At 38.3% G+C, this 16,928-nt stretch overlaps 1 protein-coding gene across 1 annotated transcript in view; it reads right to left on the bottom strand.

Moving 5' to 3' along the window:
• Positions 1–16,928, bottom strand: part of SPAG16 (sperm associated antigen 16) — a 402,571-nt gene that overhangs the window by 376,100 nt on the left and 9,543 nt on the right. The window contains exons 5-8 of the mRNA XM_086615835.1: positions 10,808–10,945; positions 4,658–4,765; positions 3,213–3,330; positions 1,623–1,692 (exon numbers count right to left, since the gene is read on the bottom strand). Coding sequence (XP_086471961.1) covers positions 1,623–1,692; positions 3,213–3,330; positions 4,658–4,765; positions 10,808–10,945 — 434 coding nt within the window. The remainder of the gene's footprint in view (positions 1–1,622; positions 1,693–3,212; positions 3,331–4,657; positions 4,766–10,807; positions 10,946–16,928) is intronic.

Raw genomic sequence — 16,928 nt, 5'->3', positions numbered from 1 at the left:
AAGCTTAGTTTATACTGGGTAAGACAACAGAACCCTTGCAAGTTCTCCCACATGAGAGCAGCTATGCCCTTAACTAAAGAGTAGTTTAGAAAAGTCAAAGTCCAAGGGACTCCTCAGAGTGTGCTTCAAGGGACTCCTCAGCTATGGAATCCTCCTACTCCTGCATGGAAACCAAGACCTGAGCTAGGATGAGAGGCATCTTTCACATAATTAGATCTCAGATCAGTACTCGTAGCAAGTCACAACGATTTAGGAGACCAACTGCTTAAGCCTACATGAGATAGACGGAATTTGAAAGAAAAAATTAAACCAGATGTGCTATGCTTGTAACAGGCAGGCAGTAGCAAAGATCTGGATAGTGGCTGAAATACTGCATTAATAGTAAATAAGCCATCTTAATAGTCAAGGAAATGATTGTTATCATCTTCACAAAGATGATACAAAGCCAAAAAGAAACCAAAAAAGTTAGTGGCTACTATTCTTCTTCTCAGCCTTGTCTTTTCTACAGGAATTTTATACAACAGAATTAACTCCGTGGATGTGGGAACTAAAGAAGTTGGATTGTCAAAGGCTGGGATAACTCAGTGGCTTTTTACCTGGAGTATATTACCAGTGCAAAAGGCAGTTCAGGTCTTTAACACATTGGGGAAAAAACACAAAAAAAACCCCACAGGTGTAAAAAAATCCTAATTGTAACAAATGCTTCACATGGAATTTGTATAATATCTGCACCTGGTCAGCTACATGGCTGAGAAATTTGAGGGTTTGTCATGTCAAACAAACTGTAATCTCTGATCGAAGTTCTGCTTATGACTAAGGCAGGTGCCACATCCCCTTCTCACGTGAATACTCCGCTGTCAAAGAGGGCAGAGTTCACCAATTCCTTTTTCATTATCTCATCTATTTTCAGGAGTCTTCTAGAAATCTGGTTTATTTAAGACTTATCTCACTGTCAAAGGTGGCTGGAATTGGAGAATAGGTTCTAAACTTTTAGTAGGACTGATGCTCACCAAGAACGTGATAGCATGGGTTTCATTTACTCAGGAAATAGAGGTTCTATGCTATTTCTTGATGGAGTTAGAAAAACAATTTGATAATTATGCATTTATTCAAAACACCAGGGAAGTAATGTAGTACCATACGGATAAAGATATTATTCCAGCAGGTATTATATAACCTTAGCAGCCTCCTGTAAAAATGAGACATGCTAAATTAAGAGGCTGGATTTCATGACAGCAGTATATTCAAAATGTTTCTAGATCACTGTATATTGCTTCTAACAGAGCTGGAAAAGAACACTTGCATGAAAATAAAAAAAAGAGTATTAGTGGCTTAAATAACAAAATCAGACACAAATAGATTTCTAGGACAAAGTCCTTCCGTAGTTACTCGTGCATTCCATATTCCCATCAGCACCCTCACAGTCCTTCATGGATACATTTTAGAATAAATATTGAAATGATAAAATTGTTGCTCAGTCACCAGGGCAGCTGATAAAATGTTTATAGTCTAAGTGTTTTTGATTTACTGTTACACCAGATTTTGAAATACATCACAACAACAAAACACATAACAAAACAAAAAACACAATCAGTCTTGGCTTGGTGATAGGAATATTTTACCTTTTGTCACAGGAATCTGAACAGAAAATCCAGACTCTAAATCTTGCAATGCGGCTTGCAAATCTGTAACCTAATTTTAAAGAGAGGAGAGAACAAGAAGAGGTAATATAAAAACGTTGCTTTTGAACTGTCTGTTCACAGCACACAGCATTTATGCCTGCATATTTAAGTAATAAATTCCATCTATGGTTTTTGAATTTTCTGATTATTATCTGTAAGTTATAAACATTACTCTTAAATCACGATTTTGGAAAGGCCCAGTGAAACTATGTGGTAAAATACAAGCCATCTAGAGTCTCTCAAAATACTTTTACAGCTCTAGCAGAACCATGCAGACATAGAACACCAGGGCTTTTACTGCACCATCAACTTTTAACCACTGCTATCACCATGCTCATCTTTAGCTTAATGGCACAATATGATGTACAACGTGGTCATAAGAAAATACCACGAAATACAGCATTTTGTGTTACAAAAACCATCACTACAAAACTCACATAGTTCACAAATGGATAGGTCTTACATATGTTCCTGAAATTTCATAGCTTTGGAACTGTTCTGTACTCTGATTCAGCATAACTGTACATGGACAGTAAACCTTTCTTTTTCTGTAGGACATTTCCTTATTGAAATGGCAAACACATCACCCTCAGCTGTTTAAAAGTGAGTCTCAGGTGACCTGAGAAAAACTGGATGCAGAGGAAAGAAGGAAGCAAGAGATGAGGACTCTTAGAATCAGATGCAAGCACGGTAAATTCCTTTCATGTCACCCACATATAATTGTTGCTACTGCTGAAACACAACGCATTTCGAGAGGTTTCTTCTTTCTTCTTTCCCTCCTCTTTTGAAGAAACAACCTATTGCTTAAACACACACAAGACAATTTTCTGTTCTTCAGCCATCCTATCTGTGCTTATAGTACTTCCTGCTAAAGGGGCAGAATATCATGTATACCAACCTGTGCATCAGATAAGATTATAGGAATAAAATGCTACTTTATTATTCCACCCACAAGACAGAAGAACTGTTTCTGATAACTTAATGTATTTTTTCCTAAACTAGTAGGTCATTTCTGGATATATTTAGGAAAAGTCATAGAATGGTTTGGGTTGGAAGAGACCTCAAAGATCATCTAGTTCCAAACCCCCTGCCATGGGCAGGGACACCCTCCACTACACCAGGCTGCCCAAAGCCTCATCCAACCTGGCCTGGAACACCTCCAGGGAAGAAGCAATAAACAGTAAGAAAGTTAAAATAAGTGATTTCTAAAGGCATAGATGGAAGCACACAAATCTGTGGGAATATCACACCTTTCTCCAAGCTTTCGACACTGGAAGTGTAGCAGGGTCTGCACATTGACTTGTGTACAACAGCACTAAGCAAGTACAGACTGACAACTACCACTTTGTGACACTAAGTTTCACTTACTTTCAATAGTAACATTTCACCAAACAACATGAAACTTACTAAAACCTCCTGCTTCACACTACTGCATACATGTGTTGCTTTAACAGAAGCATCCTATGTATTTACCAAAAATCCAAAAGCATTCCTTACAGCTTTGCAAGTGGTGTTCACCACAGTTTTTACCTGCCCAACTGCTCTGTCTCTCTCCAAACTAGTCAGCATTTTCTGTCTCAGTGCAGTCTGGTATTTTTCAGTCAACTCCTTCAGTACTGGTTCATATGATGCATAATGTGCCTTCAGCCTATGAAGACGAGGAGGGCAAACAGTTCCTCACAGGTCAGTTCAGTCTGAGATTTATATCTGTGTAACTTTTTTCTCCTCCCCAAATGAAAGAATAAAAGTGCTAAAAGGTCAACACAGAGGAGACAGAGGTATTTAGTACGTAACCATGTAACCACCCAACTGGAATACCATAAGAAAAAAAAAACACAAAAATAAAAAGTCAGATCAATAAGAGGCTTCATAGTTTGTTCAGTCATATCTTTCAAAAGAACCCATCAGCTGCTCTTAATCCTTCATACACACAGTCCACATAAATTTTTTGTTAATTTGTTTTCTTGCAGATGGATGATATTTCATTGGAAGAAAGAGAATTATAGCTATTATCCAACTACCAACTAAGATCCTAATCTAGATAAAACAGTCGTACTATGATTACTATTTCTTTCTTCACTGCACATTACACTTTGAATACTTAACCCCTTTAATTCTTCAGAACAACTCAAAGTTAGATATACCATCTCTCAAGAGAAACACAGGACACTAAACTTCAAAACTACTGGATTTTGCAAAAAGCTGGCACAGGATAAGCCAGTGCATAGTGCTCTCTTGCATTAGCATGTATGGATTTCAAGGTTAAAGATGTAGAACATGTAGTTGCTATTACATGCATTGACAAGCCAAAATTCTGTGACTTGTTTGGAGCTGCAGATGTATGTCACTCCTCAATGTGACATACAATTGCTGGCATAAACATGTGCAGAGAAGAGATTCTGAACTCCACTCTTTCACCTGGCCCAGCGATCTTCAGATCTACAATATAAAAGCTCTCCTTGTGGAAGGAAAGAAGCACAACAGTTAACAGAAAACTTAAGAGCTCCAGAATGACAAAATTATGGAATTAATTATTATAAAATAAGCTACTATAACTCAGTACGAATGGACTAGCTTGGGAGTATTTGCAAACAAAGGAACAAAGCAAATTTCACATGGGAAGTTCAAGATGTAAAAGGACAGAAAAACACCATCTAAGGGAATCATGAATGCAAAGGTTCTGAACTCAGTGTGACACAAGTTACCCTTAAAATGGAGAAAAGATCTAAACGCAGAAATCATTACCTATACTATGTATGTAATAACATCACATCACACCAAGGAAAACGTAAAAAAAATAATTAGAAACTGTTAAAAAGACATAGCAGAAGGGGCAGATGGAACTGCTACATACCAGCACACCAGCTAAATGCAATTAGCTTTACATTCCACAATGTTACCTCGTTACTACCAAGTGAAAATTGAAGACATGATCTTTAACATTGCATGAACAGTAATTAAAATAACTTTTTTACCTTTTAAGGTCACAGATAAGCCTGTTTTTCTCCTGGACCACTCGCTTATGATGCATTTGATGGAAGTCACGTTCTTTCTGCATTTTTAGGAAAGCCTCTTTTGCTTTGCTATATAGAAACAAAAAACATGAGATAAGTATGAGTCTCCTCCTATGAACTGCTCATCAGGATATGCTGAATACATGTAGAATTAATTTTCAGATATGCACATGCCAACAGTATCCAAGTTGGAAACTTTGAGTAGTACGCCTTGTGGTGGAGAACATGTACTTCTGAGGTCTTTTTGCTGCCAGCTGATGTACAAACCATGGGTACTCTTCACCACTACCTGTCCTCAGTTCCTCTAGATAGAATCTCTAAGGATTCTGGCACTATAAAGCTCAGACATTAACCTTACTTTAAGAACAAGGGGTCTTGTGGAGGTACACATTCAAATTACAGTCAATTAGAAAACAAAAGTCTTGTTGTGAGTTTAAAGTTCTAAATGAAAATGTATTGCAATACTGATTTTCTAACATCTACATCATGTCTGGAGCCCAACATAAGAGTACATGCTAGAAGGACACATACAGAAGGACAACTATATCCTTGCCTTGCAAACACATGCATTTACAGACCTTCTGGAAAAAACTGTGCTAGAACAGCTCTAGGCTCTATTCAACCACATTTGCAGCCTGTTCCCAAATGTCTCCTACATGTGACAGCAGGAAGCAAAAGGAACTAATTTCAAAATTAATTGCAAACATACTGATAACCTGTTATCCTCTACACACATTCTACACACAGTCATGGTACACTCTGAGATACTCTACTCCATAAACATGAAATACTCTGCATATTTTCCGTACATTTTCTCCTTCCTTTGCTGGTACGAGTTTGACAGGAAAGATCGGTAGGATGAATTGTTTAATTGCAAAGGAAGCTTGAAATTACCTTGTACAGAAATTAGATATTTGCGCTTTGCAAAAATAAAGCTCATTTCCTCTCCAACAGCAGTTGAAGAGTTGGAAAATCATTATGACAGTGGAGTATGTCAAAAATCACAGGTCCACAAAGAAGACCTGTAACTGCCAGTGCACTGTATTTAATTGTACAAATAATTTATATTCACTAAATATGCATTTGCCATATTTATTACCTATAGAAACTACCATATGTATATGTGTACATTTACATGTGGATTGTTGCTTGTAGCAGGAGCAGTTAGAAAGACCTGCAGAAGAGCACAGTGAATTAATGCCACTATGTGCCTTCCCATGGCAGGGGGGTTGGAACTAGATGATCTTTGAGGTCCCTTCCAACCCAAACCATTCTATGACTCTGTGACTCTATGTATCAGTCAAAGATGAAAAAAAGCTGGCAGGGGAATGAAAACAGGCAGGGCTTCCCTTGCAGAACCATTGTGAAAAGCTCAAAGTAGCTGCAGGCAAGCACAGAGCTTTGTGAATGCATCTGCACAAATACCACAAGCTGTGAAGCAGAGTAACTCAGGATACCACATTTGGGACACAAAGTACAGATTATGATTCTGCTTCAGCTCCTGTAAGATTTTAGGGGTAAATGAATCAGTGGTCTCAAGACACCTCCATCGTGACACCACTCACAAAATCTGACTTGCTGTAAGTTCTTGAATACAAAACCTGCCCCTTCAGAGCTAAGCAGATGGCTTGATGCAAGAGTAAAAGGATGTTTCCATAGCCATGGCAAAGCCAGTATCTGTTTCTTTTAGTTAAGATATATGCCAAAGACTGCAGGTGTCTCCGTTTAAACTCAAGCAAGTAGTTTGATAAAAATAGCAGAAGAGGGTAAGGTCCAATAAAACCAAGTAGGGATATTCAAAGGTGAGTTACATGCCCTGTTCCCACTGAATTTAGGTAGGACTTTATTCTCCAACGTGCTGCAAAAGTCATAGCCCTAAAATTTTAGTTGAAATAAAGAGGTTTAGAAAACATACTTCATGCTTTTACTCTTACCTAGCTTATATAGCATTTAGTAGCAAAGATGCTAGAAGTACCATGTAATTAAATAGATGCATTTAAATAAGGTGCACAAAACAAAAATTATAAGATGAAAAAAATAAAGTGCACAAGTGGAGAAATATGTGCAGAAATGATTAGATTTTGGCACAGAAATAGGAGATCAGCTGAGGATTTTATTGCTGGTGATAGCACTAACAGTAATAATAAATATGATTTCCAGGATTGCTTTCTATTTTGACTGTTACTGTGGCTGTAAACTGGGTGTATATTTGTGAGCATGCTTCCAAAAATCAGGACAGAAAGATACCTGAAAATATTTATATTTTCTAACTGATGTTTGCAAACACAGCTACCAACCTCAGACAAAAGCTGTACACAACTTTCATTCCATCTACCTAATAAATCCCTAAATATTTAAAGAACTTAGAAATACCACAGTTAGCAGCCTCTGTGATTAATAAAATCTTAAATCTAAGAGTATTACATTTTCTATCTACACATTCAAATGCAAAGGCAATACAAATGGTCTGGCCATAGAAAGGCATCAAAATATATGGGATTGGACCCGTTTTAAATATTACAGCAGATAACATTCCCTACCAATCAATCAGGGCCTAACTGCAGCCTTCAAGATAAAAAAGTATGTCTAAGTGCACTCTCTTTCCTTTAACTACTGTCAAACCAATGTAAAATTAGTTTTGTTTTCCATCACAACAGAATGTCTGTTGAACAAATATTAGTAGTATTCCTAAACTTTAAGGTAATAAGTATCACTAGCTTTGGAGTAAAATTATTATGCTGATACCTATTTCTCTTAATATATGCATTCAGGGATTTTGTTACATCTCAAGATGCCTTCAGACATTGGACAACCTATTAAAAACACATACTCATTGTATCCAGGAAGGGAAGCTGATTATGATTTTCTCCTTAAATAATGGAACACCACAGTGAAGTGGAACCAACAGCCTGCAATCTACTCGCCCACCTGCTTGCCATGCCATCATGTAAATGCTATATTAAAACAACCACAATACAATTACAGTTAGCTTCTAGACACTGAATCTCTTCCTCCAATTGCTAAACAATATTAAAGCAGGAGGTAACTGGTTTACAGCCATTTATCCTGGGCCCCATACTGCCTAAGCCCCAAATAACACCTCTTTTCTGCAAGATGGCTGTCAAGACTACCAAGCTCAGAAATACCCAATGTAATGAAAGGCTTTCCTCAAATACAGTTCACAGCACTGCATCTCACAATTAAAGTTTTCCAACTAATCCGGAGCAAAATGAGACTTCGTTTGCACATAAATCTTGGTTTCTAACCAGACAAACCAACATTTCTTCAGTGCTCTTATGTATTCTGTTTTCAGTCTAAGCTGGTGAATTCTATTCCACAGTACTTGAAAGCTCAAATTGTCCTCCAAGTAATTTTGGCTCCTGCTGGAATATTTGCTTTACCATAGCAAGGGTAATGACTACAGTTATTGAATGTATGAATAAGAAAAAAACCGCTGTCAACAGTCACTACAGCAAATGGATTTAGTCGAGAGTTATGATCAGGGTTTATCCAGAAGACACAAAGGAACACTGTCAGTCATAGCACATTCAACAGAAACGTTCAATTTCACCCATTATTCCAGAAACAGCACCGGTTTAATTAATAAAATATTCAAAACAAAATAAGTGAAATGAATTTCACAGAAGAGCTGAACTTTTAACATCAGTATCAATGAAAACTTTGAAAGTTATTTTAAATAAGAAGGTTGAAAAACGCAGCAGTGACCATTAACACAAACCAAACTCCACATCTACATAATACTCCATCCTTATATTAGCAGAGAGACTATGAAAAGAAAGCTCTCCCCACAAGTCGAGAAAGGAGGACTAACTGTGTTTTAACAAGGTACGTGCAGAATAAGTGCAGTTTTTAAACAGTAAATGCCAATTAATAAAATTTACCCACTTCTAATTTGTGTCATATACAACTCCCCTCTATTTCCCTGCCCTCTCTGGAATACTCAACACATGACCTAACTCATTTGTTTACACCAGAGCAGTGCTATTTTCAGTTTCATCAAACACTAACATGTGGAAAAGCAGGGCACAGCTTCAGTTCAGGGATTTATTTATTTTTTTAGCACAGTTCACTTCTTAAGTGAGTGTTGAGAGTTTTATTTAACAGATAGACTGCAACAATCCAGCATACTGGCAACGTCTTTTCTCTCTCCTGCTTCCTTCCCGTCGCGCATTACCATATTGTCTTTCAGTCTCTTAACCAGGCATCTGCTATAAAAAGTTGCCTGGCACCCCGTGGAGTGCACAGACATTTTTATGAGAAAGCCCCAACTCATTCATGACCATGATGAAATGGTTTTGAGCTTTATGCTTGCAACAAGCCCAGGACAACTCCAATGGCATGGCCTGGGCCTACAACTATCATCTAGTCCAACTGCCCGACCAACTCCGGGCTGACCAAAAGGCAAAGCATGTTCTTAAGGGCACGGTCCAAATGCCTCTTCAACACTGACCGGCTTGGGGCACCAACCACCTCTCTAGGAAGCCTGTTCCAGTGTTTGGTCACCCTCTTGGTAAATAAATGCTCATGTCCAGTCTAAACCTCCCCTGGTGCAGCTTTGAACCATTCCATGTGTCCTAGCGCTGGACACCAGGGAGCACCTCCCTCTCCACACCCCCTCCTCAGGAAGCTGTAGGCAGCAATAAGGTCACCCCTCAGCCTTCTTTGCTCCAAACAAGACAAACTCAAAGCCCTTAGCCCCATCTCATAGGCCATGCCTTCCAGCCCTTCCACCAGCTTTGCTCCCCTCCTCTGGAGGCATTCAAGGACCTTCACATCCTTCTTAAATCATGGGGCCCAGGACTGCACAGTGTTCAACGTGAGGCCATACCTACACTGAATATAGCAGGGTGACAAGTCAAGTCATAATCTGTTCAGATGACCTTGTTATAGCATGTTTTGCTTCATATAGGGGAAAAGATGAAAGAAAAAAGGTGGGGGGAAAAAAAAGAAAGCCTGTTAAAATTACTACTGACAATAATAAATTTCAGCAGAACCAGATTTTGTCTTTCCTTCTTTTACTATGCATTACTGCTTCTTACACTCCCACTCAAGGGGAGACACAGTCCCTAACTATCCATTGCCCAAAGGAGCTGCACATGAAAATAAGGGAATGTTTTCTATATGCAACAGTATATGTAGACTATACAACATTTGACTTGCTTATTAAAGCTGTTTATGTAACTATTAGACTATGGCAAATCAATTTATTAATTTAAAATGTAATAAATCATCATTGGAAAATAATTTGATTATAGTTATTATGAACAGCAATTATTACTTAAGATCTGAGTAGCTATTTTTCATATAAAGGAACAATTCACATGAAAATTAGTAACTTGAGCAATCTCAAGGAAAATCAAAGAGATGGAGTTAACATTTTTTTACAGCTCCATTTTTAAAACTAAGCACTGGCAAAAACCAAAGTGAGTGCATTACTAGGTCTCAGGGTAAATTCTCAATGAACACACACATGTGCAGACACACCATTGGTCAGAAAAGGCCATGTTACATGTAGTTCATTATTGCATCTCTCCATTATATAGACTAAATATTTTAACTCCCTTATGACCCAAGTACAGCTGACTTGTAAAATCAGCTAGCACACTGTACACACAAGTATAATCAATGATGGTAATTTACAATGACATATCATTTACCACGAGGGGCCACAGTGATAGATTTTTTGCAATTAAAAAAATGAAGGATAAATGTATAGTGATTTTTCTCTCCTATGTTCCTGTTTTGTGGTAGCTGTAATTTATAGTACTGTATTTTAATACAAAATGCACATAACCATTTATTTTCTAGTTCTACATATTATATTCTCATGATTCTTTGTAGTAATTTGTTGTGATTACTGGATATTGAAAATTATTTTCTATAGCCTAGTAAATCCAAATAAAAGAAATTAAGATTTAGGTTTCCAGCTCAGAGAAAACAGAACTTTAATTATAAATGTCACCTAGAAGTGAAAATATGCACATTCAGCATAACAAAAAAAAACTTATTACTTCCATTAAGTACTTGGGATTATTTTATCCGGCCATTTACTAATGCATATCAAAGTTTCATTAAGACCAAATAACATACTTTGCAGCAAGTTTATAGTTTTCCAAATCTTTCCTCAAACGCATATTTTCAGCCTCAAGTTGCTGGTTGCGGGTATACACGGTTGGAACAAAGCCAGCGTCTTTGGCTGCGAACACACCTCTCTCTATGAGTTCATACCTAGAAAAAAACAAATGGAGAGATATTTTATTCCATGTTTCTTTTTCCTCACTTCACTGATGTCTTCCTTCTCATGCTAGCATTTACCTAAACTAGAATCACAAAGATTTTTATCATTTCAAGGCATTTACCTTTTATGATCACTAACAATTAGCAATAGTACTCTCCCACATCACTGTTCTATTTTACTGTTTATCATTCCGAAATGCATTCTTGTTCATAATCAAGAGACACACCCTGTATATCACAGTACTTCAACTTAAACAATTGTTCTTTTCCTTCCTTTTTTCCAAATAGCTTAAATAAAAGAAGAAATATTCAGGTAATGTTTGGATATACTCACAGTTCTTTTTAACCTCATATGCTCAAATATAGGCAAGACATTTTTATTCTGAAGACTCAAATAAGATGACAAAGCTGTGGATAACCTGGATGAATGATTCTATGAGCTATCTTCAACATGGAATACAGAGCTCACCTAGGGAAATGTCTTCACTGCTTCCTGTTCACTTATGTTGCCCTCTCCTTATTTAATGATATTTACCAATATTTACCTATTTTACCAGCCCTCAATAAAACATGATTTCTTGATGTAGAAGCCTGAAGGCTCCTTTAATTAAATAAGCATACAGACTAACTTGCATTTTGAGAAGTAAAAAGGAATCTGGAGCAGCATGCAATGCTGTGTAGCCACCTAGCAAACACAATAGCCCCTGGCAATAAAGTCTACTCAGCCAGTCTCACACGTTTTAGGACTACCTATCTTTTGGCAGGATATCGATGAAGGCTAAGGATACTCTAACAGGCAATAAAAAGGACATAGGCATTGATGCTACTCATTTTAGGGGTAATTAAAAGGCATTTAAATACAGAGCAACTGTAAGTACCTAAGCATCTTCTAGACAAAAAAAAAAAAAAAGAGAGCAGTGATACTAGAAAGGATTCAGAAAAGCTAAATTTGATCAAAATAATGTGACTGTCACTACACAAAACAAACACTTCTGCAGAATCATGTTTGTTCAATGAATGATTATAAGCCTTAAATATTTGTCAAAGCATTCCAAAACGCATCAGGATTCAAGGCTACATATACGGATGTAAGATCATAGAATCACAGAATGGTTAGAGTTGGAAGAGACCTCAAAGATCATCTAGTTCCAACCCCCCTGCCATGGGCAGGGACACTCTCCACTACACCAGGTTGCCCAAAGCCTCATCCAACCTGGTCTTGAACACTTCCAGGGATGGGGCAGCCACAACTTCTCTGGGCAACCTGTTCCAGTGCCTCACCACCCTCTGAGTGAAAAATTTCCTCCTTAGATCCAATCTAAATCTCCCCTTTCAGTTTAAAGCCATTGCCCCTTGTCCTATCACTACACACCTTTGGAAAAAGTCCCTCTCCAGCTTTCCTGTAGGCCCCCTTTAAGTACTGGAAGGCTGCAATAAGATCACCCCGGAGCCTTCTCTTCTCCAGGCTGAACAGCCCCAACTCTCTCAGCCTGTAAGATGCTCCTGTGCAAGCAGATGTTGCAGAAATGATTGCAGAATCCAGTACGTGTATGTAGAAAACATCTATTTCTTCACTTACTTCTGTCCCGGAAGACAGGAGAGCAAGATCTTCAGCTGGTATGAACTTTTAGGGACCCACTGAAGATAAAGACCTTGTGCACTACTGTAGCCATGACATCAGTTCAGCACAGGTTCAATGGAGCTCTGAATCATTTATATCCAATAAAGACTACAGGCCCACAAGCATCTTCCCTGCTGATCCTGACTGCAGCTGGAAGCTGTTCTGGGTGAGAGCTCACCAGAAGGAATAATATGAACATTATTTGCAGAAAGGTTGCAGAAAGGCCCTGAAATAAACTAACTGATGTGTAGCTCAGGACAATCCTTTACCAAGGGATAACTCGCCCAGAGATGCATTCAAGGATTAAAATTTCAAGTTTTAGCTTTTACAAGAATTTCTTACTGAAAATTATCATCTAACTGACAACGTCTTAAACGGTTTCAACAGAAGGCTAAGGAATAAAGAAGCACAGGAAAAATAAAGCACCTTTTTGCCCAAGCTTACTCCTCCAATCTGTGATGGCATGTAAGTAGAAAATTTATATTACGGTGCTATGCTCATTACACAGGCAAGAAAGCAGGTACGTCCACGTGGCTTTGTGCAAATCAAACCTGAGGTTACTTCACTTGTGTTCTGAGCCAGTTCTCCTCCAAAAACCGAATCTGTTCTCGTGTGCTGGTGTCCTGGAAGCCATAACCCTCGTTTCTCTCAGGATTTATGAGCTCAGAGCACAACGCACATTAACGCGATCATACGATTTCCAGGCCAAAGCAGAGCAGAGGAAACTTCAGTCTGCCTGAAAAAAGCAGCTTGTTTCCACTGTCTTCAGGGAGTTGTGACATGGAGGACCACAACCTATATTCGTTTTTTTTTCATTCTGCAAAAAGGAATTTTTTTGTAACAAGCCTACCTGTATGCTCAGAGAAGACACAGTAGCTTCGTGGCACCTGCTCTGTTATGCACAACGCAGGAAATCTTTTCAAGGCACACACAAGACAGACGTGGCTTTTAACCTTGCTTGGTCATGTAAGTTCATTCATAATTCCAACCACATCAAACAAAAGTATTTCCAAATCATGTTTCCGTAATTAGTCTGCAGCTCTCCTTTTACTCACAAGCTGGAACACTGCCAGGTCTCTAGGAACACTTACTCAGAGTTTACCAGTCCAGTGAGTGTACTAATCCCAGCGATAGCTCCATGCACATGTGTGAACAGAAAACGACTCATAGAATCACAGAATGGTTTGGGTTGGAAGGGACCTCAAAGATCATCTCGTTCCAACCCTGCTGCCATGGGCAGGGACACCCTCCACTACACCAGGTTGCCCAAAGCCCCATCCAAACTGGCCTTGAACACTTCCAGGGATGGGGCAGCCACAGCTTCTCTGGACAGCCTGTTCCAGTGCCTCACCACCCTCTGAGTGAAAAATTTCCTCCTTAGATCCAATCTAAATCTCCCCTCTTTCAGTTTAAAGCCATTGCCCCTTGTCCTATCACTACACACCTTTGGAAAAAGTCCCTCTCCAGCTTTCCTGTAGGCCCCCTTTAAGTACTGGAAGGCTGCAATAAGATCACCCCGGAGCCTTCTCTTCTCCAGGCTGAACAGCCCCAACTCTCTCATCCTGGCTTCATAGCAGAGGTGTTCCAGCCTCTTCGTGGCCCTCCTCTGGACTTGCTCCAGCAGCTCCATGTCCTTCTTGTGCTGGGGACTCCAGAGCTGAACACAGTATTCCAGGTGGGGTCTCACGAGAGCAGAGCAGAGGGGCAGAATCCCCTCCCTCAACCTGCTGCCCACGCTGCTTTGGATGCAGCCCAGCACACGGTTGGCTTTCTGGGCTGCCAGCGCACGGTGCCGGCTCATGGTGAGCTTCTCATCCACCAGCACTCCCAAGTCCTTTTCCTCAAGGCTGCTCTCCATCCATTCTCCACCCAGCCTGTACTTGTGCTTGGGATTGCCTCATCATCTGCCCATCAGAGTGGCAACATGCTGCCAGCAGCAGTGAGCTCTTTGGGATTAGGAGGAATAGACTGTCAGATGCACGAATTTACAGCTGACCAGCCCTTGCACTTCACACTCCAAAGCTGTCAATCCAATATCTTTCATAAGTAACAAAAGCACTATAAAGTCTTGTATAGCAAAGGAATAGAAAATGTAATGGTAAACTAAAAATTCTAATAAGAATTTAAGTCTAATTTTAAGTTCCTTAAGGTATAACTAGAAGAAAAAAGTGTATGTGCAAAAAACTACATAAGTAAAAAAAATCACTACAAACATGATAAAATTATTCATTACATCATAGAAAAAGGGTCTATTTGGCTTAAAATAGAATATAATCAAATCATGACGTTTCATACAGCTGGAGAGAGTAACAGAATGTTTTCTCAAACTCTGAAATAAACACAGATAATCTCGTCCAATTTAAGTGACCTTTACATCTCAGACAGACAATTATTTCAAAGCCAGCCTTTGATAAATTTTCTCTACGTTAATTAATTTCTCATTTTAAATTCCATTAGTACTTGATCACCACAGCATGAGAGCGAGTGTCGTCCCAATACATAATGAGGAACCTGAGTACACTAATCTGCTCTCACTTTCATTAATATTGTAAATTATCTATTTCAAACCAACATGAAACATTTTGAAATAAGGTATTAATGCAGAAAAAAGTCTCAATACAGCAAGATTAGATCCTGACATGCTGAGCTCATTTGTAATACTACTGAAATCAAAAATATTACTTAGAGAAAAAAAATATATGCATAGCTAAGGATTTACAAGATAGGGCTTGTTCTTGCTCTTTGAATTTTGCCATTGATAAAAATTCAGATGCTTTCTTCAAAGAAAACTGTAGTTTCATAAAAAGGTTGCTATTTGTTTCTGTCTAGTATTAACGATCTTTTCCCATTAAAAACTGTTAAACTTCTTCAAACTCGATGCTATTCATTATCAGTTCTTTTGTTGAAAAAGAACACAGAACTGCAGCACTCCTCCTCTGCTCTGGCTTAAATCATATTGTTGGGCTATCAAAAACTAAATCATTATTGATTCCTGCAACTTTAAAGTTAAATATTTAATTATTAAAGGCAACATCTGATTGGTGAGCTCCACATTAATAAGACCACAGCCTTGCAAATGCCAGCAACCATCTCCCATTAGAGAAAAGTTCTGAGAAAATGTAAAAGCTTCAAGGCTTTTGTAGGAAAAAATAAGAGGTTTCTAACTTTTCAAATGTACTAGTTTTCAAACTAAATAATTTCACAAGACCTTATTAACAAATCTCTCAACATCTGATGTTTAAAGACTGACTACAAGATAATTCAAGGAGGTATTTCCACTTCTCAGAACCTTGTCAATGTAACTTACAGATTCAAAACAAGCTTGTAACTGAAAGTATTTCGATAGAACTTTATGATAAGCACAATCTTTTGTTCCAAAACAATTCACCTCTCAAGCTCTGCAGCACTCCTAGCACATCATTCCTAATTGGTATTAAAAAAGTATACATCCTGGGAGATTCCATATATGAAGAGAGTGGTGGAGGAAGTGGAGTATTTAAATAAAGCTGCATTTTCAAACTTCTGCAAGTATGGAAAAAATCTGCAATCTATAGAAGCCAGGGAAAAGAAGATAGCAACAGCTCAAGAGTTTTCTATTCTATCAATTAAATTTCAAAAGAGAAAAACCCAAACTAACCAATCATATTATTTGGACCAATGTACCAAAAATCACCAAGTGTCAAAAATTGGGATTATTCTACTTCAAAATACAAGGTATGTACGACACCTGTCCAAAAATACCCAAACAAGTAAAGTGAAAATACTACACTGTGCTACAAAACATTCAGTTTTTAAGCAGGCACTCGGGTACTGGGAAGCAAGAAAAAGCCACATGATTTCTCAGCACTGCTGTAACGAAATGCTGGTCCTTTGGCACTGGACTCATTTGATCCAGTGATGACTCTGCACTGCAGCTGGTTTCTAGTTTTGTTGGCAGTCAGTGGAAAGTAGAATATACTGGAAAAAACATGATTGAATTGATTTCATCTTAAAGGAGATGTCAAAAACAACTCAGATGAGTTGCATCCTGAAAATTAGTACTGCTCTTCACAAAGAGGCCTCAAGAGACCCCTTCAGGCTTGTAAAAGTCTAGAGTTAGGTGAAATGCATCCAGTCCTTCCAAGGTACCTATTTAGGAGATTGCTGGAGTCAGCTTTCTTGAAAGTCTGTCCTTAAATCAATAGTTTGCATCCTTATTCTCAACATGAATATATTTATTTGGTAAAACACTATATCTTTAAGAATCACTTGTACTCAGAAAATTTTTCTGGGAATATATCCTGAAATACTGCAAATATTCGAATGCTGAGCATCTACTTGCTAATTCTCAAAGTAACACAGTCACTTAAAATA

The sequence above is a fragment of the Tauraco erythrolophus genome, chromosome 8 (genome assembly GCF_009769465.1).
Source record: "Tauraco erythrolophus isolate bTauEry1 chromosome 8, bTauEry1.pri, whole genome shotgun sequence".
Classification (NCBI taxonomy): domain Eukaryota; kingdom Metazoa; phylum Chordata; class Aves; order Musophagiformes; family Musophagidae; genus Tauraco; species Tauraco erythrolophus.
This window is presented reverse-complemented; position numbering and strand designations above follow the sequence as displayed.